Below are 21,423 nucleotides of genomic sequence, written 5' to 3'. Positions count from 1 at the left end.
GTTCTAGTTTCTGAGCAAAAGCTTGCTGCTTCATTGCTTACCTTTAGTAGCAATAATGAGAGATACAAACTTTCTCTCACTTTAATTTAGTTACTACTACTTGACAATAATTTCCAAACAAGTTGTGTGAGAGGCCACAAATAGTTCATGATCGATGAGACAAAATCTTTCATATGTGCATCTCAAATCAGGTTATTTTATAACTTGTAAATCTGTCATTAGCAAAAAATTACATTACTATAAAGTTACTGAAAGAGCAAAAACTCTGGTATTTTGTGGTGTTTTCAGAGTTTTTTTTATAATTCTTATTTACAGAATCAGTATGTGATTGAGTCCATGCTTGTGCATGCACTTTATAGGCCTTCTTTCTCAATGTTTTTTTACCCTGTATCATTTCCACAAAATGTAATGGTCCTATAAGAATCTGAGAGATAATTAAACTGTTGGACATTCACAGCTATAGCAGAACAGATACGCAGAACCCCTAGAGCTGCTTTTTTGACAGAAGGACTGCTGGCAATGCTGACTCTATTAATCAACAAAACATTCTCACAGGAGAAAATTTTTTTGAATACTCCATCCTCAGGAATAGTATCAATACTACAAACTATTTCAGAAGCTGTTGTTCAAGTGAAAAGGTCTTAAGGAATATTCCCATTCAGCCACCTATAAGGCGGCTAGAGATTTTTACAGAAACAAGTTCTGCAGAATTAGGTATTAAAGCCAACAAGGGATGATAAGTAGTAATAATCCAAAAGAATTTGCAGTGAAAAGATAACAGTCTTAGGTAGGATCTTAATTAAGTTTTACAAAATATAGTCAGCACATGCATTTTCCTTGATATGTACTTCCCAATGAAATAATTAGTGATTTTTTTCATTGAACAAATTAATAGGGCAAATTTTATATCAAAAATGATATATTCAGAGTTTCTGGCCTGTTAAAAAACCTGTTAAAGTAGTTCAGAGTGATGGGAAAAATGAAAGACTAAGGAAAATGTGCTTGCCTTTTGAGGCACTGAAAGTTCAGACTTCCAATTTATTACTCCAAGGCAGAATTAAGTGGGGTGTTTTCTGCTGAGGTAATAGTTTATTTCGGAGGGAAAGAAATACTTCAAAGTGAGGACACTTCTTTCAGGAGTGTGTTATGGAAGTATACAATTCTCAATAGGAATAATATAAAAATGCAAGTTAGAAAAAATTCTGTGAAAGTAAACTTCAAGTTGTGTGATGACTAAATGAAATGTGGAAATAATTTTATTTAATTTTTCGTCTTATGCATTTTTAGCCTTCTGGCATTATTGAGGTAGCTCTATATGAAATGCAGATACTTAGCATGCTATTGGGGAAAATTAAAATGCAAGTTTACCCTGTATTCAAATGATTTACTCCTAATTCTTGTTTTGTCAGTGATCTTTAATTCCTGTCTCAATAATGGTAAGAGAAGGGGAAAAAGATGGAAAAATAACTTGTCTGTAAAAAAAAATGCATAAATATTATTAAAGTGTTTAGAATTAAGATTGTGCAAGCCATCTTTTTGAAGTAGTGAATAAATATTTGATTTTAGCTACATATTATTCAGTGGCGTTTTGTTTGGATATGTCCAAGTAAACCATCAGGCAGTATTTGAAAACAGAAGGAATAACTCTGGGAAAAGTGTCTGTCAAATACCGTACTTATGTAAACTCTTCACTGTAATGGCCCTGATTTGAACTCTCAGAATTTCCAGCTGTTGATGAATAAGCATTTTTTGAACAACAAAGTTTATATTGTGATTGTTGAAATAGAGACTGTAATATCCTTTTTCTCAAAGTATAACACTACATACAATAGGCCAACATGTGGGGCAGAGCCTTTGGGAAGGCTGCACAAGGTAGCTGCACAATCGCAGGGTGCAGGAGCCACAAAGGGAGCTTGCAGGAAAGTCCCTTTATCTCCAACTTCACTTTTTGTTTCCAACATCCATCTGTCAAAATAAGAAGCAGTGGTCTGTCCACTTGCATGCCACTCAGGATGGCACATGTCAAATGCATGATGAAGCTGATGTAGGTGTTCGTCACAGGCTGCACGTGACCGAAAAGATCAAGGTGTAAGGGGGAGGCTGTTTAAAGAAACTGTGTTAGGAGTCACAGTGTCCGCACGCAGGCTATGCTTCTGTCATGTGTTCTGTCCGATAACACGACCTGTCACGCATCACGATGCTGTTGTGGGTTCCGAGCATATGACCCGAAGTGTGGAACTGAGTTAGTGTAAAGTGGAGCTCTCTGAGAAACACCATCGCCACGACTGGTGAGCTGCAATCCCCTTAAAATTGTAATTGTTTGAGACTTGGGTACACTGAGAGGATTTTAGGGATAAAACTTGGAGTTCTAAAATGCAGCATGACACAGTTGGGAAAGTGAACTGGGTCTGCAAAGGTATTTATGCTTGTCCCTATACCTGCTTACTATCACAATTTTTATACTTACATGATTTCAACTGACAAAAATAGTCTTAATTTCACGTGGATTTGTGTGTTCATCATAAATGTAACATTTTTAATTATGAGAAATATTATTTTGCTATTAATTTATATGAAGCCTTTCTTATGAAAATAGCCGTAGTTTCCATATCTGGGAGAACAGTAAAAGAAATATTTCCTTAATGAATTCAGTCTTTGTAGATGCTGTAACCCTGAAGCCATTAATAATGATACACTGTACTGGTACCACTGACCAGCTAGGATTGTGAAGCTCATACCCACTCTCTGTCAAAATATTGAGGAAAAGTTACAATCACAAAACTGCCTAGAATGTCAAAGATATTGCCCCATAAATGTTTATTATAGTATGGATTTCTGTAAGAGGTCTGGATTATCACTGCAGACAGTGATTGATTTTACGTTTTCTATATAAAATAAGGTATGTGTTTACTCAAGCTATTGAGCTGTTTTCTTCTACAAAACTGCCTACAAATAACAACTTAATGCCACATCATTTTATATTCTTTGAATGCTTCCAGAAACATTGTTTTATTTTGTCTGAAAGAAAAGAAAAATGCAGGAAGAGCCTAGTGACTTCTCCGTACAAGTCAAGCTGTATTACAGTTATTTGTTCTTTCATTTCCTTGAATTTCCATAAACAGTGTGATTTGTGTTGATACAGTGATCTACTGCATGCCACTATAAAGTGACAATAAGTGGGTTTGATATTAAGGTATAAATTTAGTCTTTAGTAATCTTGTAAGAAGCTTATTTCTATGACCTTACTGTGGTTGGCTGCATTAGCAGGTTTAGTGCAATAGTGAAGGAAGGGCAATAAGGTGGAGGAAAGAGAGCTCATAATAAGCATTTTGGTTCAGTTTTCTCTGAAAAAATTGGAAAAAAATGTTACTGTTATATTAATATATTATTCAAAATCCTTTTTAGAAACAGAATGTGAAAATGGCAATATCAAGTTATTTAGGATGCAATTACAAAATTGCAGCCTACTTTGCTTTTATTTGCCAGAAGGGAAATACTGATTTTTGCAATGCTCACATCCAATATTATCATTCAGGTATGTTTAAAGTGATCTATTAATCACTAATATTTTAATGATACCATGATCGTGAAGAAGTTGATAGCTTATGATACTGCAGAGTACCTTACTGACCAATTTTAGAATGAACACAGTTCTGTTCTGGTGGAAATTAAATACTATTATAATGTAATTATGCAGTATATTCTTTAAACTGCTAAAAAATAATGTGGCTTTTGGCCTTGAAACAGTGATTTTGCCTATGAACCCCATATAAGCAAAATGTATTTCATGATGTGAAGACATTTATTGTGAGTTGGCCCTGTAGTGCATTTGTCAGTGTAATAGAAGAAAAATGGTTCCTGCGAAGAGCAAAATATAGCACTTATACTATATTTATAATCTTTCCAAAAACTGTGTCATTTCTCATAGAACAAGTTACCATGAAAACAGTAAATTTAATCAGAGAATTGATGGAGAGACATAATTTAACCTTGGGAATTTATTTTTCTAATTATCAGACCTTTTCAAGTAGAGCCCTTAGCAATCCTAAATTTTCATTTTTAAGCTTGCTCTGGGTGAATATTCAGTTTCTACCCATTAGTTTCCTTATGAATAAAAATATCGGGGTTAGCTTTGTTTCAAAGATCAGCTAAATTAGAGAATCCTCTGCTTACCAGTGCTGGGAAATTATAGCCACATTCGGAGTGGAGTAAATACTGATAGCCTCTCTGGCGTGAACTCACTTGGTGTCAGAATTGAATTGTAGGCTGTTTGCCTTCAATGCTACTAGAGCTGAGCTGAAACAATTGCATGCAAGACTGGGAACTTGAATTAAAAATAAAAATAAATAACTAAGTAAATAAACCCCCAAACCAGCAAATCAAACAACAAAAGGACATCGAACTGAAATGACCTCAGGTAGCAAGGAACTAAGTTCAGTTCTCAAAGTCACTGGCAGTAATTCAGTATGGGGAGTGATGTCTTTGAGAAAAGCTGCCAAGAGGCCTGAAAATTATCTTCCAGACTGAGATGTACTTCCTCTGAATGGCTGATCTCTTGTAGATGATTAAGCCCTTTCAGAAAAGCTACTTAATGTTATAAATTGATTCTCTTTAGACACTGTGAGGAAAGAAGACACACTTCAAGGGAGTTAAGAAATAAAAGCGAGGCAGTTGCGAGATTTATGGGCATGTTTTCAATAGCAGTTTTACTCCCTAGTTACTATCTCCTTACTTTGCTAGAGGAGAACACATTGAGGGACAGAGCAGATTTTGGTTTGTGGTTCTTTTTCAGAGGTTCTTTTTTTAATTCTGCATACTCATTAGCTGTCTAATGCTAGCTGAAACAGATCAGTTCAAATATAATCCATATTAAAAATAATTTCTACAGACTGTTAAGACTTTGAAGGCCTTTATCTGGGCAGCAATGAATAATCAGAGCATTGGCTATTTCTGGTCTGCCTTAGTTCTGTGGTTCTGTGATCCTCAGTGGCTGCTATAACTATCTAAGGGTTTACCATAAGAGTTCTCACTTGAATAACAAGATAAGAGCCCTGAATATCGTAAACGTTCATGCAAAGGGCAAGTCTCATGCAGCAGGAAATCCCAGTTATCCCTTCTAGCCTGTGCTCTCAGCCAGCCACATCTCTGCCAAAGCATACCGTAGGAAAAGGACGTTCCCTTACACAGTTACAAGTGCTTCATGATTAGTGCGGGGCACGTCCAGCACAACTGTCCTGCTTACCCTCAGGGATATATTTTTTAGAAGATTTTAGGTTTAACTTTGCCAATGGCCTTTCTGTGGGATCCTTTTGGAACCTATATCCCTCGTCCATCTTCAAGAAATAAGATGAGATTTCGCTTTTTGAAGTCTTACAGGTATCTCTTCTAATGGCTTATGGTGTAATTGACAGTGATAATAGTTGCAAATGTGCCTTTTTTTTTAATTTTTCTGTAGGATTACAGACCATAGAAATTTGGAATTGCCTTGTATTAATTGTTATTCTCTTGAGCTTGTTAGGGCTTTACTGAACATGTATATCAGGAAAACAGTACGTGCTTCTGTTTCTGTGTGATTGGAAAATATAATAAATAAGTGACCATTGAAGTTTATGAAACTGTGCTTTTAAACAAATAATAATTTTGAATCTTTTTTGCACTCCAAGTCAGGGAAAAACAGATTAACATTTATGTCAGTGTTCCTATAAAAATGCTTATTCTGTTATCAGTGCTTATTATAAGTAAACATAGTTATAAATATGACAGACGGATACAGCATATCAAATCTGAATTAATACTTATAGTTGAGAGACTTTTGCATAACCAGAAAGCCACATTTGTTAAATATTTTTGTTTTGACATTTTAAAAAGAAGTATAACCAATGAGTAAAACATGCAGATTCTGTTTTTTCCTTAGATGTTATTTAAAAAATAACAATAGCAAAATATACTTCCCATTATTTATCATGCTGCTTTTTGCAACTGAAACAATACTTGCTTTCCAACTTCTTAGCTTTTATATTATATAGGAGCAATACAAATTTCAAAGATCTTCCCATTTGTATATAATGCATTGAAGAACTTAATACATATCATCTTAATGATAACTCTTAAATATTAATTTATGCAGCAGTCATTTATTTGCACAGGTGTACAGTATCAAATGTCCAATGTGTAGAATTATGGATAGAAAACAGTGTCTGTGTGAATACTGTATAAAAAAATTAGCTAGGTAAAGTCCAACTCCTTTCAGTGTTTTGCAAAAGCTCTGTTTTTCATACAGAGGGAGCTCTTTCTATGAGAAAAAATAATAACAGATGAATGGATTTGGATAGAAAATAAACTGATGGTATCTCTAATAGTTTCTAAAAGTTCAAACTAGTTCATATAATTCAACTGAGATTCTCTTCAGGATTTTTGGTTTATAAAAAGCTACTAGTTTCTTTTAGAAATTTGTATCAATGTTTCAGAAGCAAAAAGAAAAATATTTCAAATAGCATCTTAATGTAGGATCTGATTATTTGGATGATTAACATTGTCTAATTTTTCAATCTAACAAAGTGAAAATAGTCTTAAAAGTTGTTAGTAAAAATAAAAAGGAAGGAACTCTTATCTGAAGTTCAGAGATATGACTGATTTTTTTCTTGCCATAGAGAAAGTGTTATATGTTTATTTTTCAGGACTTAAAGAATTATCATGAAACTGAAGATAATTTAAAAAAAAAAAGCCATAGTTGTATTATTGAATGTGAGTCATTTTTGTTTCACTGTATCATTTAACTAAAAGTTTTGACTGAGAAGAGGATTAAAAATCTTTAATATCTATATTGCCGTGTCACTGCCATGGATCCATTCACACTGTAGATTATATATAGAAATCTACTACAAAATTTTACAGTACCTAGTCCCTATGTAATTTAATATTCTTGTTTATGTCAACTGACGGTTACACTCACGTCACTCAACTATCTGATGTCAAGGGACTTTGGTTTCTAAAACTGAATACCCGTTAGTACCGTCAAAGGCTTTCCATGATGAAAAGTGTTTAGCAAAGCATGCTATTCTGCTTCATAATCTGAATTTAAATGTGAAGTTGGTCATGACTTTAAAATTTCCTTTGCTACATTTTGGGAAAAATCCAAGAGTCTTTCTACTATGGGATACTCAGAATGTTTTGATTCAATGGGCCGTTATGTTTCAATCTATGTGTTTCATTTTTAGGAGATTCTATGGTACATTGATGCCCCCTTGTAGCCAAATAGTGATTTGAGTTTCTTTGCTGATCATCCAAGTGCTGGATTTGCATGTTTCAAAAAGTGGTGGATGAGCCAGGCTAATGCAAGTTTTCCCAGAGCAGAAGAACACATGCCTTGAGAAAACGCAATTTTTCTAGGAAGACCTGGCATGCAATGCAGTCACTTAGAGCTCCTCCTCCTCTGCCCTTCTTATTAAATAAACCGTAGCTTAAAGCCTCAGCAAATTGTACTGAGCAAACTCAGGAGACCACTGAAACATTTCGCAATTCTAGTGTATTTTTGCTGACGGGAGAAGGAGAATTGTTTTGTTTTGTAGGGATGTGTGCCCTTCCTGCTGTCTGGCAGATGAACATCCTTCTAGACCAATACAAACAAAATATTTGTAAAGCTTTATTATGTTTCGAGAACTCACAGACAGACTCACGTCTTTTCTTATTTTCTTTCTTTTTTTTGTTTCTTTTTTTTTTTTCCTTTCTTTTTAAAGCCTTCAGTCTCTCTGAACTGAAGCATACTTCATGTCCTGAAATGTAGACAGGAATACTGTTTGCTGTGGCATTTAGCTTTGTTCAGGAAAACACCACTAGATGTGACTGTAAAAACTAAGTCCTAATAGCAGTTACACTTTTGAGCCTCCTGAGACCTCTGAAGAATGGATGGAGACAGAAGCTTTCTTCATGACCTCTAAATCCAATCACACGTGGATGAAGAACTAAAGCCCCTATCAAAATTTCTTGCACATAAGTAAGATATACAAATAAGAGCACGTTAGATGACACTCATTCCTGCTACATACTAAACACTCACACCTCCCTCTAACTTAATGACGAGTCCTCAGGACGACTTAGAAGATTCTCCAGAGGCAGCAAGAACCGCCCTGATTATCTAACTGGTCCTTAAGTCCTTTTCACAGTGAAGGATTTGTGAATAACTCAGGGTGAACATCTGCTGAGTAAAGCCTGTTTGTGGAGACAATTCTGTAGATATTGTAAGCTCCAAAGTAACATGGGTATTATGGAGAAATGACACTGGCAATAGTATGCATTAAACTGAATAATAAAAGAATTAATAAGTTTATTAAGTTACTAGAGTGTCAGAACTACATCTTCATTTGGTTATCTCTGAAAAAAACACTTCCCAAGACAGCAATCATGAAATTTATATCTTCATATTGAAAAAAAAGAAAGGTTTATTGTTTTATATGAGCTTCTATTGTTCCTTACTCTGCTTTCTTTCTGTTTTTCTTCTTTGTCTGCCATCTGGCATATGTCCCTGGACTAGAGGAATGGTCATGTGGCTGAAGCAACTGCCAACACCACTTCTGCAGCCAGCTGCTTACGGCATTCATACATAAGGAGGCAGATTCCCTCCTGCCAGATAATTGTACTCCAAGCCACTAAATCAGGAGCTGGACTGGAAAGTGGAATCTCTCCCTCAAACAGCAGTTTTCAGGAATCCCTTCTCTAAGGGGATTTCTTAATGATGTCAAAGTTTTCTTCTAAATGAAATGGGAACAGAAACCAGATTAAAGTTTATTAATTTACTTATTAGAGGTTAGAGTCCCCAGCACACTGGAACTAGTTTGGTTCTTTTTGACTAGTCATTCAACATTGTCTGGGAAATAAAATATTCAAATGCATAAGTGTGGACTCTTCTAGCGAATGTGATGAGTCACACTGTTGATTTCATATTCGGCTCAGAAGTTCTGTAATTCAGAGTGTGCCATGTCACCGTTAAAAATGATGGTTTGATTACTCAGACTTATTTTAGGCAAATCTGCATGCCAAAATATCATCATATCCAATTCAGACATTTAGTTATGGCAAAATAGCAAGGCATATTGGTAGTTAGGTTAAGTAGTGGCAGCAAAGCAGATGCAAGTGAGTCATGCTTGACTCTTGGTGTTGCTGCAGACTTACATCCTTGACAGAACTGTCTGAAGAGTCCCCAATAATGACTGAAGAGTCTCTATACCATTTCCTAAAACCTCAGAAAATCAGGTCCTAGTCCGCAGGTCCCCAAGAGCAGGGCGAACACAGAAGACAAGTGACACGTTCAGTAGTTTTAGCTTTTACTAAACTATCTCAGGTGTTATTGATCCTCACACAATCAGGTTTGAGCAAGTCTATCAAGGTGCGATAGGTTGAGTCTGTCAGTGTTTCTTATTGCTGCTTTGGACTACTGTTACCCAAGTGATTATTCTTTGGGATTTTGTTGTTCTTGCTACTGCCTTGGAAGTGATTTAGGTACTATGAAATAGAATACTGAAGTATATCTATAGTTTTTTTCATCAGCAAAGTTTTTTTCCAATTTGTATTTAAGAAGTTCTAACAATCTAAGCCAGAACCTGTATGAATAACTGTCAGGCAATGTTCTTTTATACACAGTGAAGTAAATTACAATGACTAGTGTTGCTATGGTTTACAATAAATAAATGGCTCGGCTTTGCTGTTTGAGGCTGAAACAATCCTCACACAAAGCTGACCTTCCAGATTTGCCTGGAAGCAGACATTAGCTTCCCTTGGGAGTCAGAAGAAGATTACACGAACTACAAACACCAGGAAATACTCAGTTTGATTTACAAATTTTAGATGTCCACAGATATTTATGTTAATGCCATGACTATCTGACTTGCAATTCCCTGATGTATAACAAATTCTAGGAGCACTATAAATAGATGTATCATTCAATCTGATACCGAATACATCAGGAACAAGCTGCCAGTAGTTCAGCATGTACCATTTCAAAATGTTGTAATTTCTAGATACTGCATTAAACAAGAAGAAAAGTCATATGGAGGTAACCTGACAGTGTTTGTTTTATGCCACTGTAGAATAGGCTTATGTTAATTATGGATCTGAATAGACAATTTTATTTTATTTTATTTTTTTTGCGTAGGAAATTGAAGAACTGGAATTCCTTGTTAGAACTAGTAAATATGTTTTATTTCTGAGCCCAAGAAACCACTATTAACTACAGGGCATTTTGTGTTTCAGTTATATATATGAAAGCCATATATGAATGTAAATTGAAAACTTCTGATATATGTTAAAAAGTAATGTAAGGCTCTAGTGGACCCTTCTTCATAAGACAAAAAAAATGAAATTAAGAGGAGTGGAAAAATAAAAATAACAATCCACCTAGTAGAATCCACCTAGAAGGATCGGGCACACACACCCTTTCTGTGTTTTTAGCTGTAGGGCGTAGGGGCATTGTTATATTTCACCACAGGGGTGGTCTATGTGTGTCCATGTTCCTGGTCTGTGACAGCAGACAGCAGCAAACGTTTGAGAGAAAACAGTAAGAAAATTGATGGTTACAGTATGATCTTCTTTGAGGGAGAAATCTCATCAGTATCTTCAGTAGTTCCCTATGCACATGTACTCCAGAACACTCCTTACTGTGTGTATTGCTTACTTTACCAAGTCTGAGTGTTTTATTTATTCACACCAAGTTTTGATCAATTTTTAATACAAAAAATGCAGGGCTTTTTGGTTTCAGAAGTATCTTTTGACACTCAGTCCCACAGGTGTACTCACTGAGATCTGCGGAAGTTTCTTCATTCGGCTGCTGTCATTTCCTTGGAATGTTTTAAGTAGTATTGCAGCCTTATGTTGCTGAAGGGTTAGTTGTTATTTTATGGGTTTGCGTACAGCTCTAACTCATCTGCTTTCAAACTAATGTATATTTTCAGTGCTCCTTTTTACATGGAAGAATTTCATATCCATATCATTCATGCTGCAGATCTCATCAGCCCTCCTACTGCAATGCTCCTTCTAATGGAGAGCAATTAAAAGTAAACCCAGAGCTTCTGATGAGGATACTTGGTCTAGAAGAACTATAATATTCCTATTCTCATGAAAATATAATTTTAATAACATTTCCATTATAGCATTTCCATTATTACCCTCTATCTCATTTCTGATGTACTTGAACAGATTTGATGATTAACTGATTTTGGGTCATGAGCAATAACTTCTCATTCTGTTAAATACCTGGTAGTGTCTGTACTGACCAGAATGGATATTCTGCAGTATTAACTCTGTTGGAATAGTCTCTCTTCCATTACTATGTGCTCTGCTTCTACATCTGCCTGTTCTCTTTCGTCTGAGAGAAGTTTACAAGGACACAGTATTGAGTGAAGGCAACAGGGATCATTGCAGGAGGTAGAGTTTCAACCTCTGTGGAAATTTTGCATTTCTGAAAGAAAAAAATCCCTCGTGATGAATAGCCAGTTTTACGCAATTTGCTGAGGGAGGAGCGTTTCTAAGACAATGAAATATAAAATGTGATTTAGATCTTTTATAGCCTCTCTTCTTCTGGATTCTTGACTTGCTAGAATGTACTCCAGGCAAGCTGCCAGGATCTGGGCAACCGCAGAAATCAGGGCTCTCATCAGCAGGAGGAGACAAATACTTCCCATCTAGATACTCATACAGCTGGCCATTATGAACATGTCATATATATATATGTACACATTATGCACACACAGAGACATATGTGTGTGTGAGTATATCCTACATTAAAGTGAGCAAACCAACAGATGTTTGCCTGGAAGAAGCTGAATACGCAGTACTTACTTTATTGTTTGTCCACATGAACTTGGTTTTCCTTTATTTATTTTACCTTTGCTACATTTCCTGTCAATAGTTGGCTCTTTAGTGGTTTGGCTTTCACAGGCTTTAGTACAAATTTCTGTTGAAGTTGTAAAAGCAAAATGACACAGCAGAACAAAGAACAGCAAAGCCTAAGAATGTCTATTGTCTCTCCCAAGCAGGATCAGATAGACTCCTGTTAGAACTAGCTGAAGTTCTTTAGTGAAAAAAAAACTAAAAGGGAAGAAAGTAAAACTGCTTAAGTGAGATATAATTGCCTCCAGATGAAGAATGGGAGGCCTTGTGTTTTCTTGGTTATAACAGATGTAGGTGAAACAAAAAGCCAAATATAAGAAAAGGAGAAACAAAATAACTCCAGCTTGAACTACATGTGTATTACTCTACTATACCCTATGAGTTACCCTGTGAATCCAATTTAATCTGCAGTTGCTGGAAAGCAAGCCATACCAGATATTTCAGTGCTTCTTGACACTTCGCGTTGAGGCACCTTTTCCTTCACCAGGCTCTTTCCAGACACAGCTATGCACTTGCAGTCCTTGTTATAAGCTTCTGTGGAAGTATTAGCATCAAACAAAAACACTTAGGAGGCTGACACTCTTTAATGATGTACTTTCCTCTTGCTTTGTCAGGAATTATATTTGGCCCATGTCAGTCTGCTTTGAGAAGTCTCTCACCTGCAGAGAAAACACAGGGAGCTCACATTCCAAAGCAATGTTTGCCAGTTGTTTAAATGGTGAATTGTCTACTTCTGTGTATGAACATTTCATTTGTAGAAAGCACAAGGAGGACAGATGGATGGGTGAAGATTTCATCTTTTCCAAAGGGGAATGCCTGTCTAGGGAGCAGTACATCAGCGTTGGTTACTTTGCTTTGTGGTTTGGGTTTTCTTTCAAATTAAAAACACTCTAGTTTCTTCTGTTCAATTTTTGAAGTTCTCTTCTCTGTCTGATAACTGAAATGTGGTAATACATGGAATTCACAATTGCCAATTCAAATATTGCATATGGAACATGATCTGCTGCTCAGACAGCTCTCACATAAGGCAGAAGCATCGTGTAGCAATATACAAATGATGCAGTTTTTTATCTTAATTTATATGACACTAATAGTGTCATATTTTCTCATGTTTACTTGGTTTTCCTAAATGTGTGAAAAGTGTTTCAGCTTCTAGGTAGACAACGAATTATATAATTTTTCCTTGCTTTTTCTTCCTCTTACTCGTAAAATAAAAAGAAAATGGAAAAGCATACAGTCATGCAAACATTACATGGGAAAAGCAGAGGTCAGCTGTTTTAAGCAACTAAGTTCATCTGCTTTGTATCATGTTTTGGAAGCCAAGCCAAATGTTTCAACATCATTTGCACACCATTGGACCAGGGACTGTACATTCAGAAAATCGATAATTTGCAGCCTGGGGTATGTCTGTAAAACAGCAGAAGTGAAATCCACTGAGTTAGGCTTTTACTGGTGTCAGAAAAGGAAAGTATGTATCTTATAAACACTATATACGGAAAATGCTTCTATGAATCCTGTGAGATGTCTCAAAGTAAGAGGTTCCTGAACAGAAGTGTCATTGTCACCTGAGAATAAGGAAGATGTTTACATTATACTGTTATGAGTGGTAAATCGTTAGCTTTCTGAAACAAAATATTATTTTTTTGCAGATGTTTTTCTGTTTCAAATAGAAAGGAAACAAAAAAAGCATTCATTTAATTTCTTAACATTAACCTGAGTATCCAGATGGTTCCGTTAATGAGGGAATGCACTCTTAATGGGTGTATAAGTTGCAAACTGTATTTGTTGCATGTTTCCTCTTGGCCACGATTTCTGTTTAAGCTTTCTCCCACATGACACAGTACATGGCATATTTTGAGGCTTATCCATATTTGGCATAAAAATACATGCAGTTCTGTTTTCTGATAAACTCTGCTCAGGATCGTAGAAAACAGAAGGAATTCTAACCAGAGTGGTTTTACTATACAAATAGGAACACATTTTAATGCCAAGATGATACTTTTTGTTTATAGAAGAGGATATTAATGATCTAACACAGATGGTATACTAATTTATATTTGGGACCAATAGCAAAATGTAGTGTGATCTCATTAAAAATCTATTTCAAGATGTAGACAAAACTGCATCCTCACATGCAGAGAAAGAGATACCTCTGTGATCTCCCAAGGGCTTATGCTTTGCTGTCACAGTTCTTCCTGCTTGGCCATTCCTGCTAAAAAGATAAAAGTTTAATTATGCTGTACATTTTTTTCAGTCTGGACTCTTAATAGATCAAATATTAGCCTACAATTCCATATAAAATTTAAATAGAAAAATCAAGATAGTCTCTGTTATACACATACAATAGTATGGTGGTCTTATCCATGCTGAATGTCAGAAATTTTATGTTTCTGTCAAACTTTGATGTGAAAGTTCTTCTTGAGGTAGCTTGATTGTCTCTAGTGCTAGATTTACTGGCATAGCTTTGCTGGTTTTAGTGAGTCACACGTCAGGACCCTGATTTTGCCTTGGCTGTAACTACACCATGAATAAAACAGGCAGCAATTCTTCTAGATGGTGAATTGGGACTATCTGTCACGACAAGGCTAGTGTCCATAATACTAACCTCTCCTGGAGCAGGATGTAAGGGGACAAGATAATTACCTGAAGAGCTTCATGGCCTGGGGTTTGGGTGCTTCATGGTAGCCTCCAAGAAAGATTTACTCCATTTCTGCTCCATTAAAATACACTGATCACAGTTTTCTACCAGACTATATTATATTCTGCTTGATTATATTACAGTACTACCAACTCTGTCTTTTTTTAATTGTGCCTTGAAGAATCACAAGAGTTTGTTTTAGAAGTTTGTTTTCTGAAGATACATTTTTAGATTTTCACCTAATAGCTGGACTCTATAAGCGTTAAGGAAAACACCATAATCTAAGAGAATGGAAATAAATCTCAGAGGTTCCCATGGCAGGGTAATGTGACTTTGACAGTCACACACTGAAAATTTTGTTTAAAATTCTACTTTTCACAACACAGAGGGTGGAAGTGTAACCCAGACTTCCCCTTGCAATGCCCTACTCTTTGGTGTACCACTACTCTGGATTTCAAAGTAGAAAGTTGTTATGTGTTAGTTTAAGGACTTCACTCAAGCTGCAATTAGCATGCAAAACTCAGCAGCCTCTTCTTCCCCGATACTTTCAAGATGCAGATTTCCCAGCTGTACAATTGCACTATTTTAAGATATAAAGAACGCCACAGACAATCCTGGAAGAGCTGTGCGTTCTCCACTACGAGAGAGAGAGAGGTTTGATAAATTTGCACTCTCTTCACCCTTTCGAAGAAACAGTTGATGTTTGACCAGGAAGATATTTCATAATTTGGACCACTCATTTTGAATTATTTTGTCACTTTGATTTTAGTTTATAATAGCTAATATAAATTTAAATGAAGGAGAATTAAAGAAACACTCACAGAATGTCAGTGAAAACTGTTTAGTACGCTGCAGAACTGTCTGATGGAGCTGAAGTTTGACAGCTTCTCAACTTTGATAAAGAGCAGAATAGGATGTTATTAGCAATTCATTGTAAAATTTGCCCATATGATACTTCTAAACAGTTGAGATAACATTTCTTCTTGGTACAATATATTTTTTGATCCAGGAACAATTAACTCACTGTTAAATGTCATACACACTGTTACTATAAAAGGATAAGCGTAAAACTGATTCCTAGTACATGCTGTTTCAGTTAGACATGAGCTTGTTGATCCCAGCTCTTTGAGTTTGCAGACAAAGTCACTTCTCTCAAAAGAGCTGCTTTAGGAGTTACGGAAATATTGTGTAAAGTTGTATAGTAGCATCATAATACCTGTTGACTGAGATGCTAATTAAGAAATGAGTAACTGCAGAAAATCCTGCAGTCTTCCAGTAGTACACTGCTGTTAGCGTTCAGTGTGTTAGACAGACCAAAGTACAGTGAAAAATTTTCAGGAATTGACTCTTTGTCATCTATTTGATCTGAGATTTGCATGTTTTGCGAGAAAGTAGTAAAAAATTATTAAATAGTGCTCAGAAAAAACAAATGAGATAGTTCATATTCTTGGTAACTATACCAGCAAATTTACAGGAAAAAAATGCTTTCCAAGAAACATGTGAAACCATGTTAACTGAATTAAACTGAACCTGTATTGCTGAGATGAGTCTCAGGAAAGCGACATACCATAATAAATAATTCAGAATGATTAACACCTAGGAAAATACTTGGACTGCAAGAGATTTTGACAATCATTTTGAATGAAATTCAAATGGATTACATGTAAGTATGAATATCTCCATATTTCTAACTTTTATATGGTCTGAGGGAAGAGTGAGAACAGAGCACACATGAACAAAGATATGCACCTGAGATGAGAAGAGGGGCTCCAGTTGTTCATTTAAATGCAAACCTAGTTAATTAAGCTGCAAATGGTTTGTTTCATTCTTCATTATTTAGTTTATTTTTTACTAGTTACTGTTGTCGTATTTTTAAATAAAAACATATGGCTTATTTTTTAGGTGAAGTTTCTGTACTACTCTTCCTGCAAAATGACTTTTAAAAAACTGTCACAATATATTACTGATGTTTTATCTATACCAATGTAAATAAGCACTCAATTTACTGTCTTATTTTTCTGTGCTTTAATTTTTCCTATAACATAGAGATGGTGTTTGCTGAAGTTATGCAAAATGAGTCAGGAAAGCATTATTGGCCATCAAGTTAGAAATCAGTTGCAACAGATTAAAATCAGAGTGTGTATCTAATATCTGTCATGGAAATTAAGTGTATTGGGTAGTTAAATATCACTTTTTATTTCTAATAGACATGTCTACCATAGCAGGGCTTAGTTCTTAAGGAATAATGGCCCACCAGCTGAGCCTGGAAGAGATCTCAGGCTGATTATATATATATATGTAAGAAAGTAAACATTAGGAGCAGAATTGAGATCTGGAGTCTAAATTGAAGAAAAGCAAGCAAAGTATTGTTGGAGCATAAGGTAATTTTAGTATACTCTTCTTCTTTTCCCCTTTTTGGCAGTAGTAGTATTTGTTTATAATACATGTCAAGTTTTCCACTTCAGAGAAAATAGGTTACTTTTTTGAGTACCAAGGGAAGAGCAACACACTCTGTTGCTCCAGTGTAGATGCTCCAGCTTATCAAAAGGTCTTATGTTAAAAAAGCTGAAGTAGGATAACTTTAAATGTCATGCTCGCATGCATATACAGATTTAAACCACAGATTCATATCTGCAACACGGGTTAGAACTGCTGAAGCTCCATCAGTTCCCTATATCTGGGGATAAATCCCTGCAGGAGAGAAAGACTCAAGATATTAATTTGTTTTTAAATACTACATATTGCAATAGACAAAAGATGAAATAAGTTTCATATTCAATCTAAAACTGCATAAAAATCAGCATGTGTAAAGGATGAAAGGATGACTGTTTTGTAGGAGAGCCCTTAGGTTTGTTTAGAAGAGTGATTTAACTATTTTGATACTCAGTGGCATTTTTTAATTAAGATTTCATTAAGTTGCTGATAAAAGTTGAAGAGAACTTTGTGTCAGGGAAATAACTCGTGTTTCTCTAATACTCCAATGCATGCTTTGTTCTTATTCTTTCCTCTATTGCTCTGTTAACCCCTTCTCCATCTTAGTATGCTAAGCTGAAGGAGGCCTATTTTAAATGTCATTGTCAGAAAACAAAACAAAATCAGAGGAATTTGACCAAGCTATAAAGGAAAAATTCTTAGGCCCACAAGCCGACTTTTAATTTGTTAATATGTTAAGAAGGTAAATGCATCTCTAAAGCCACCACAAGCTATATCTTTCACAAAAGAAATAACAAAATCCATGGATCCTACATCTGCTCCTCATCAGTGTAATATACACCATGTGAGTCAAAATACACAAGTTCAGCAACTAAGTATAATCTTTTTGAAGGAATGGAGGAAGGTCAGAAGCAAGAGCAGTCATGATGTATCTTATCCCTCAATGTGACACAGAAAGCACACAGAGCAATTTCTTCAAAAGGCAAGCCTTGGAATTAAAAGTTGTCATTTTACTGGACACTAAAATTAACAGAAGCTACAGAGACGGGGTGGGGGTGTCAGTCTTATCTTTTCCCCATCCCACCCATTGGCCACCTTCTATTCCATAGTTGCTGTTTCTCTCACTCTTTATGGATCTGATATTTGTTCCCTTTCCAGCATCCCTGTCTTCTTCACAGGTACTGCATTTTATGTTTTTTTCCTCAATGTATAACTAATGAACGGAATTAGATTAAACTAAGAACGCATTTGGTTCTAAATCCTGTTAGTCTTTTGTTTACTGTTTCTTAGAGCCAGATGGAAGGATTGCATACACAAAATTGTTCCATTTTTCTAGTACTGTAAACTCAGGTTTTTAAAGATATCTTCTGCAAACCTGACTTCTCTTGACACATCTCGTGTTATGAACTTGTAAAATCAACATGTTTAAACTGTTTTTTTTGGTTCTACAGATTTCATTATCAGTATCTCCATTTTTGAAAACTTAGATACTGGAAGAGTAGTCTCAGATCTTGCCTTGTTTTATTTCAAAGAAGCGACAACAATCCTTCTCTGACATCATTGTTCTTTTAGCAATTATGAGCAGAGATTGTTTTGGAAGAGCTGCTGGCCCACATTTTGGAAATACATGGTCATGCCTTAAAAGGTTCTGGATAAGTAGACCTGAAGGTACTCTGTGAGTTCCTGAGAGTGCAGTTTCCTCCCTGAGACCTCTGAGCCTCCAGCAGTGTACAGCCTGACATGCCTGTCAGGCAACACAGCCACAGATCTTGCTACACCATTTGCTGGGGACGTATCCTCAGACACAAGGACATGAATCCTTTATGAACTTCAGAGCTGAGGACTGCAATTATAATTGTAGTAGTTCTGGCTATTACCTGGTTTGCTAATTTGCTTGAGTTAAAATATTTTTTTTCTGTTTCTAGGTTATTCTTCTCTAGATAGTTGAAAATTCATGAAAGATTAGAAAGATTCTTGAGCCTTTATTTTTCTTAAGTGTCTTTCTGAGAAAAAATATTGGCAGAGTTAGTGGTTGTTATAATTCCCTTCTGTGTAAGCCTTTTCAGAAGAAAGATGTCTGCACAGTGCTTTCTCTAAAATGATGACTTTTTGAAGCATCTGGCCAAGGGTTGTAAAGAAAGTCATCAGCGGGGGCTTGACTGAGGAAGATCTCGTGCTAGGAAAAACAGTGCAGATGCAAACCATGTGTTAGGAGAACTTCCAATGCACTGTTTGGAGGAATGTCTTTGGACAAGAAAAGTTAGGATACTAAGCTTCAAATCTTAACAAAATTATGAAGTTCATTGACAGTGTTAAATACAATTTCAAATAAACATTGAAGAAGTCATAGTTTTTCAACTAAAATCAGCACAAAACATATTAGATTTAGAACTTTTTAGGCAAAGTGTCCTAGTAGGTTATCCTTGTTTTTGTAAGAATGGCGTCCTAACTGAGAAATGTTTTATATGCTAAGACCTTTTTTTCATTTGTAAAATGCAAAAGTGAATCATTTATTTGTGTTCTTGTCCAAAATAACAGAACATGATGGAGAGAAACAAAAGGGCAAAAAAGTCTCAGCCAGTTTTTCTACTCTTAAATGTCACCTTATCTGGGTGTTGATCAGCTGGACATAACTTTGTATGACTGCATTTCTTTACATATATAGAAGTTGCCTAAACAGCAAAAATGAATTTCAACATTTTATAACTTCAAATTCCATGATCAGAAATGTGCCTCTTGCTGTGATTTGTAAAACTGCCAGTGTATTTTGAAAGGTAGCTCAAGCTTATATAATAGTTATGAAATGTGTTCCTATGAGCCTGGAACATTTTAAAAGATATTATTATGGCCAACATCTAATGTCAATAGTAGTCTTTAACAATGTTTGCAATATAAAATATAATATAGGTTTCTGATTTCTTAAAATTTTGTATGACTATCGAAGAAAAAAAGTACTATTGAAATACTTGTATATCTGCATATTTCTGAAATTTTCTATAAATTAATCAATTCTTTTCATTTAAACTTTCACACATTCTTGCAGAAATTACTTTGCAGTACTTTTTTAATTAATTTAATGTGGGAATTAAAAGAGAATAAGAATTCAGAGTGGTCTTTGCAAGCCACTGTTTCATTTTTTAACTTTCCCTTGGACAAGTAACAGAAACCAAACAAAATTTACATGTAAAGTGCTGACAATAGAATGAAAAGGCTGACTTTTTTTTTTTCTAGTTATCATGCAAACACTCTGAAATGCAGCCTAGATGGTCTCTTAAGAAACCAATAGTGTGAACTGTGTTATACATGGTGTTTGAATTACATAGTTTCAAATAATGACTGCTGCATCTTAGATTTATTTTTATTGTAAATTTCTATAAAATCATTAAATATACATTCTCAATACAGCATACTATAAATCTCTATTGGCGCAAGGACATTATTTATACAAAGAAAACTGCCAAAAGGTTTTGCACTGTATCTGTGACCTGCTTCAGCACAAGTTTAACAAAATTTAAAATTAATTTAGTATTTGCATAACTTTTTCTTAATTTCTTGAATATTCTCCAGTTTCAGGCATGTGCAAAACAGATTCAAGGTGTGGCATAGACATACTCTTTCTTGGAGCTCATCATTTTTGTGAGAAATATGTTGCAGTACTAAGAAGGAACTTGAAAAACTGTGTTTGGGGAAGAAGTACACACTCTAAAATGTAGGCAGTGGATTGACAGAAATAGGAAGCCTGGATTTTACTCAAACTGATAAAAAATAGAAGTTTAAGTTGTTCTCCAGCCATTGTCAGACATGTCTGTTCTCTAGCCATTCTAGGATGGGCACCTTTTGAGGAGTAATTCAAAAGAGAAGGTTGAGGGGATATGAAATTTGGTCGAGTCTTTTTCCCTAAAATGCTTGAAAATGAAGCTAAAAAAATTGGTGACTGAAGCAGTCTTTATTGTCAGACTAAAGTGAACTGTTTGAGAAGCTAATAAATACAGTGAAGATTAAAATATCTTAGGGAAAATAGGATAGAATTTATGTAGAAATATCAATTTCATACAAGAAGAGGCTGCACATGGGGACATGCGAATGGAATTATGTGTTGAAGTAGTGAGACAGAAAGACCTGGCAATCTTATTGACTCCGGAGGGGTGGTACCAGCCAAGTCCAGTGTGGAACAGATAGAGAAGTTCTGAAGTGTTTTTGAAGTGTTTTTTGACTCTGGACAGAGTAATTCCTGGACACTTTATCCAAGTAGAAGCAGTGATGCTCAGCTATAGCAAGGCTGGCTTTACCAAAATGAAGGATCAAGGCTGAAAACAATTTAGGAAAGCATCAATAATTGAGAGTGCTGTCCACGTGACAGAAAAAACATATGAAATAATGCTTATTTAAAGTTCACTTTTAATATTTTGCTCATGTGGGAATATCAGAAAATGCTATGGGAAACATGGCTAGGTAAAATGAGGTAAGAATTT

General features: G+C 35.4%; 1 protein-coding gene across 10 annotated transcripts in view; it reads left to right on the top strand.

Moving 5' to 3' along the window:
* PDE4D (phosphodiesterase 4D) overlaps window positions 1-21,423 on the top strand; it is a 586,247-nt gene that overhangs the window by 401,901 nt on the left and 162,923 nt on the right. Inside the window, exon 1 of one of the 10 annotated variants that reach the window (XM_054053514.1) lies at window positions 2,210-2,288. The exons of 7 other annotated variants lie outside the window; for them this stretch is intronic. Coding sequence is in view for 1 of the 3 variants with exons in the window: in XM_009559572.2 (XP_009557867.1) it covers window positions 5,288-5,376 (89 nt within the window). In the remaining 2 variants the exon portion in view is untranslated. Of the gene's footprint in view, window positions 1-2,209; window positions 2,417-5,272; window positions 5,377-21,423 lie in introns of those variants that run through there. 2 more of the 10 variants (XM_054053515.1, XM_009559572.2) reach the window with 2 other exon arrangements.

Source organism: Cuculus canorus, chromosome Z (genome assembly GCF_017976375.1).
Source record: "Cuculus canorus isolate bCucCan1 chromosome Z, bCucCan1.pri, whole genome shotgun sequence".
Taxonomy (NCBI): Eukaryota; Metazoa; Chordata; class Aves; order Cuculiformes; family Cuculidae; genus Cuculus; species Cuculus canorus.
Note: the sequence above shows the minus strand (reverse complement) of the source record. Positions and strands in the feature narration are given on the sequence as shown.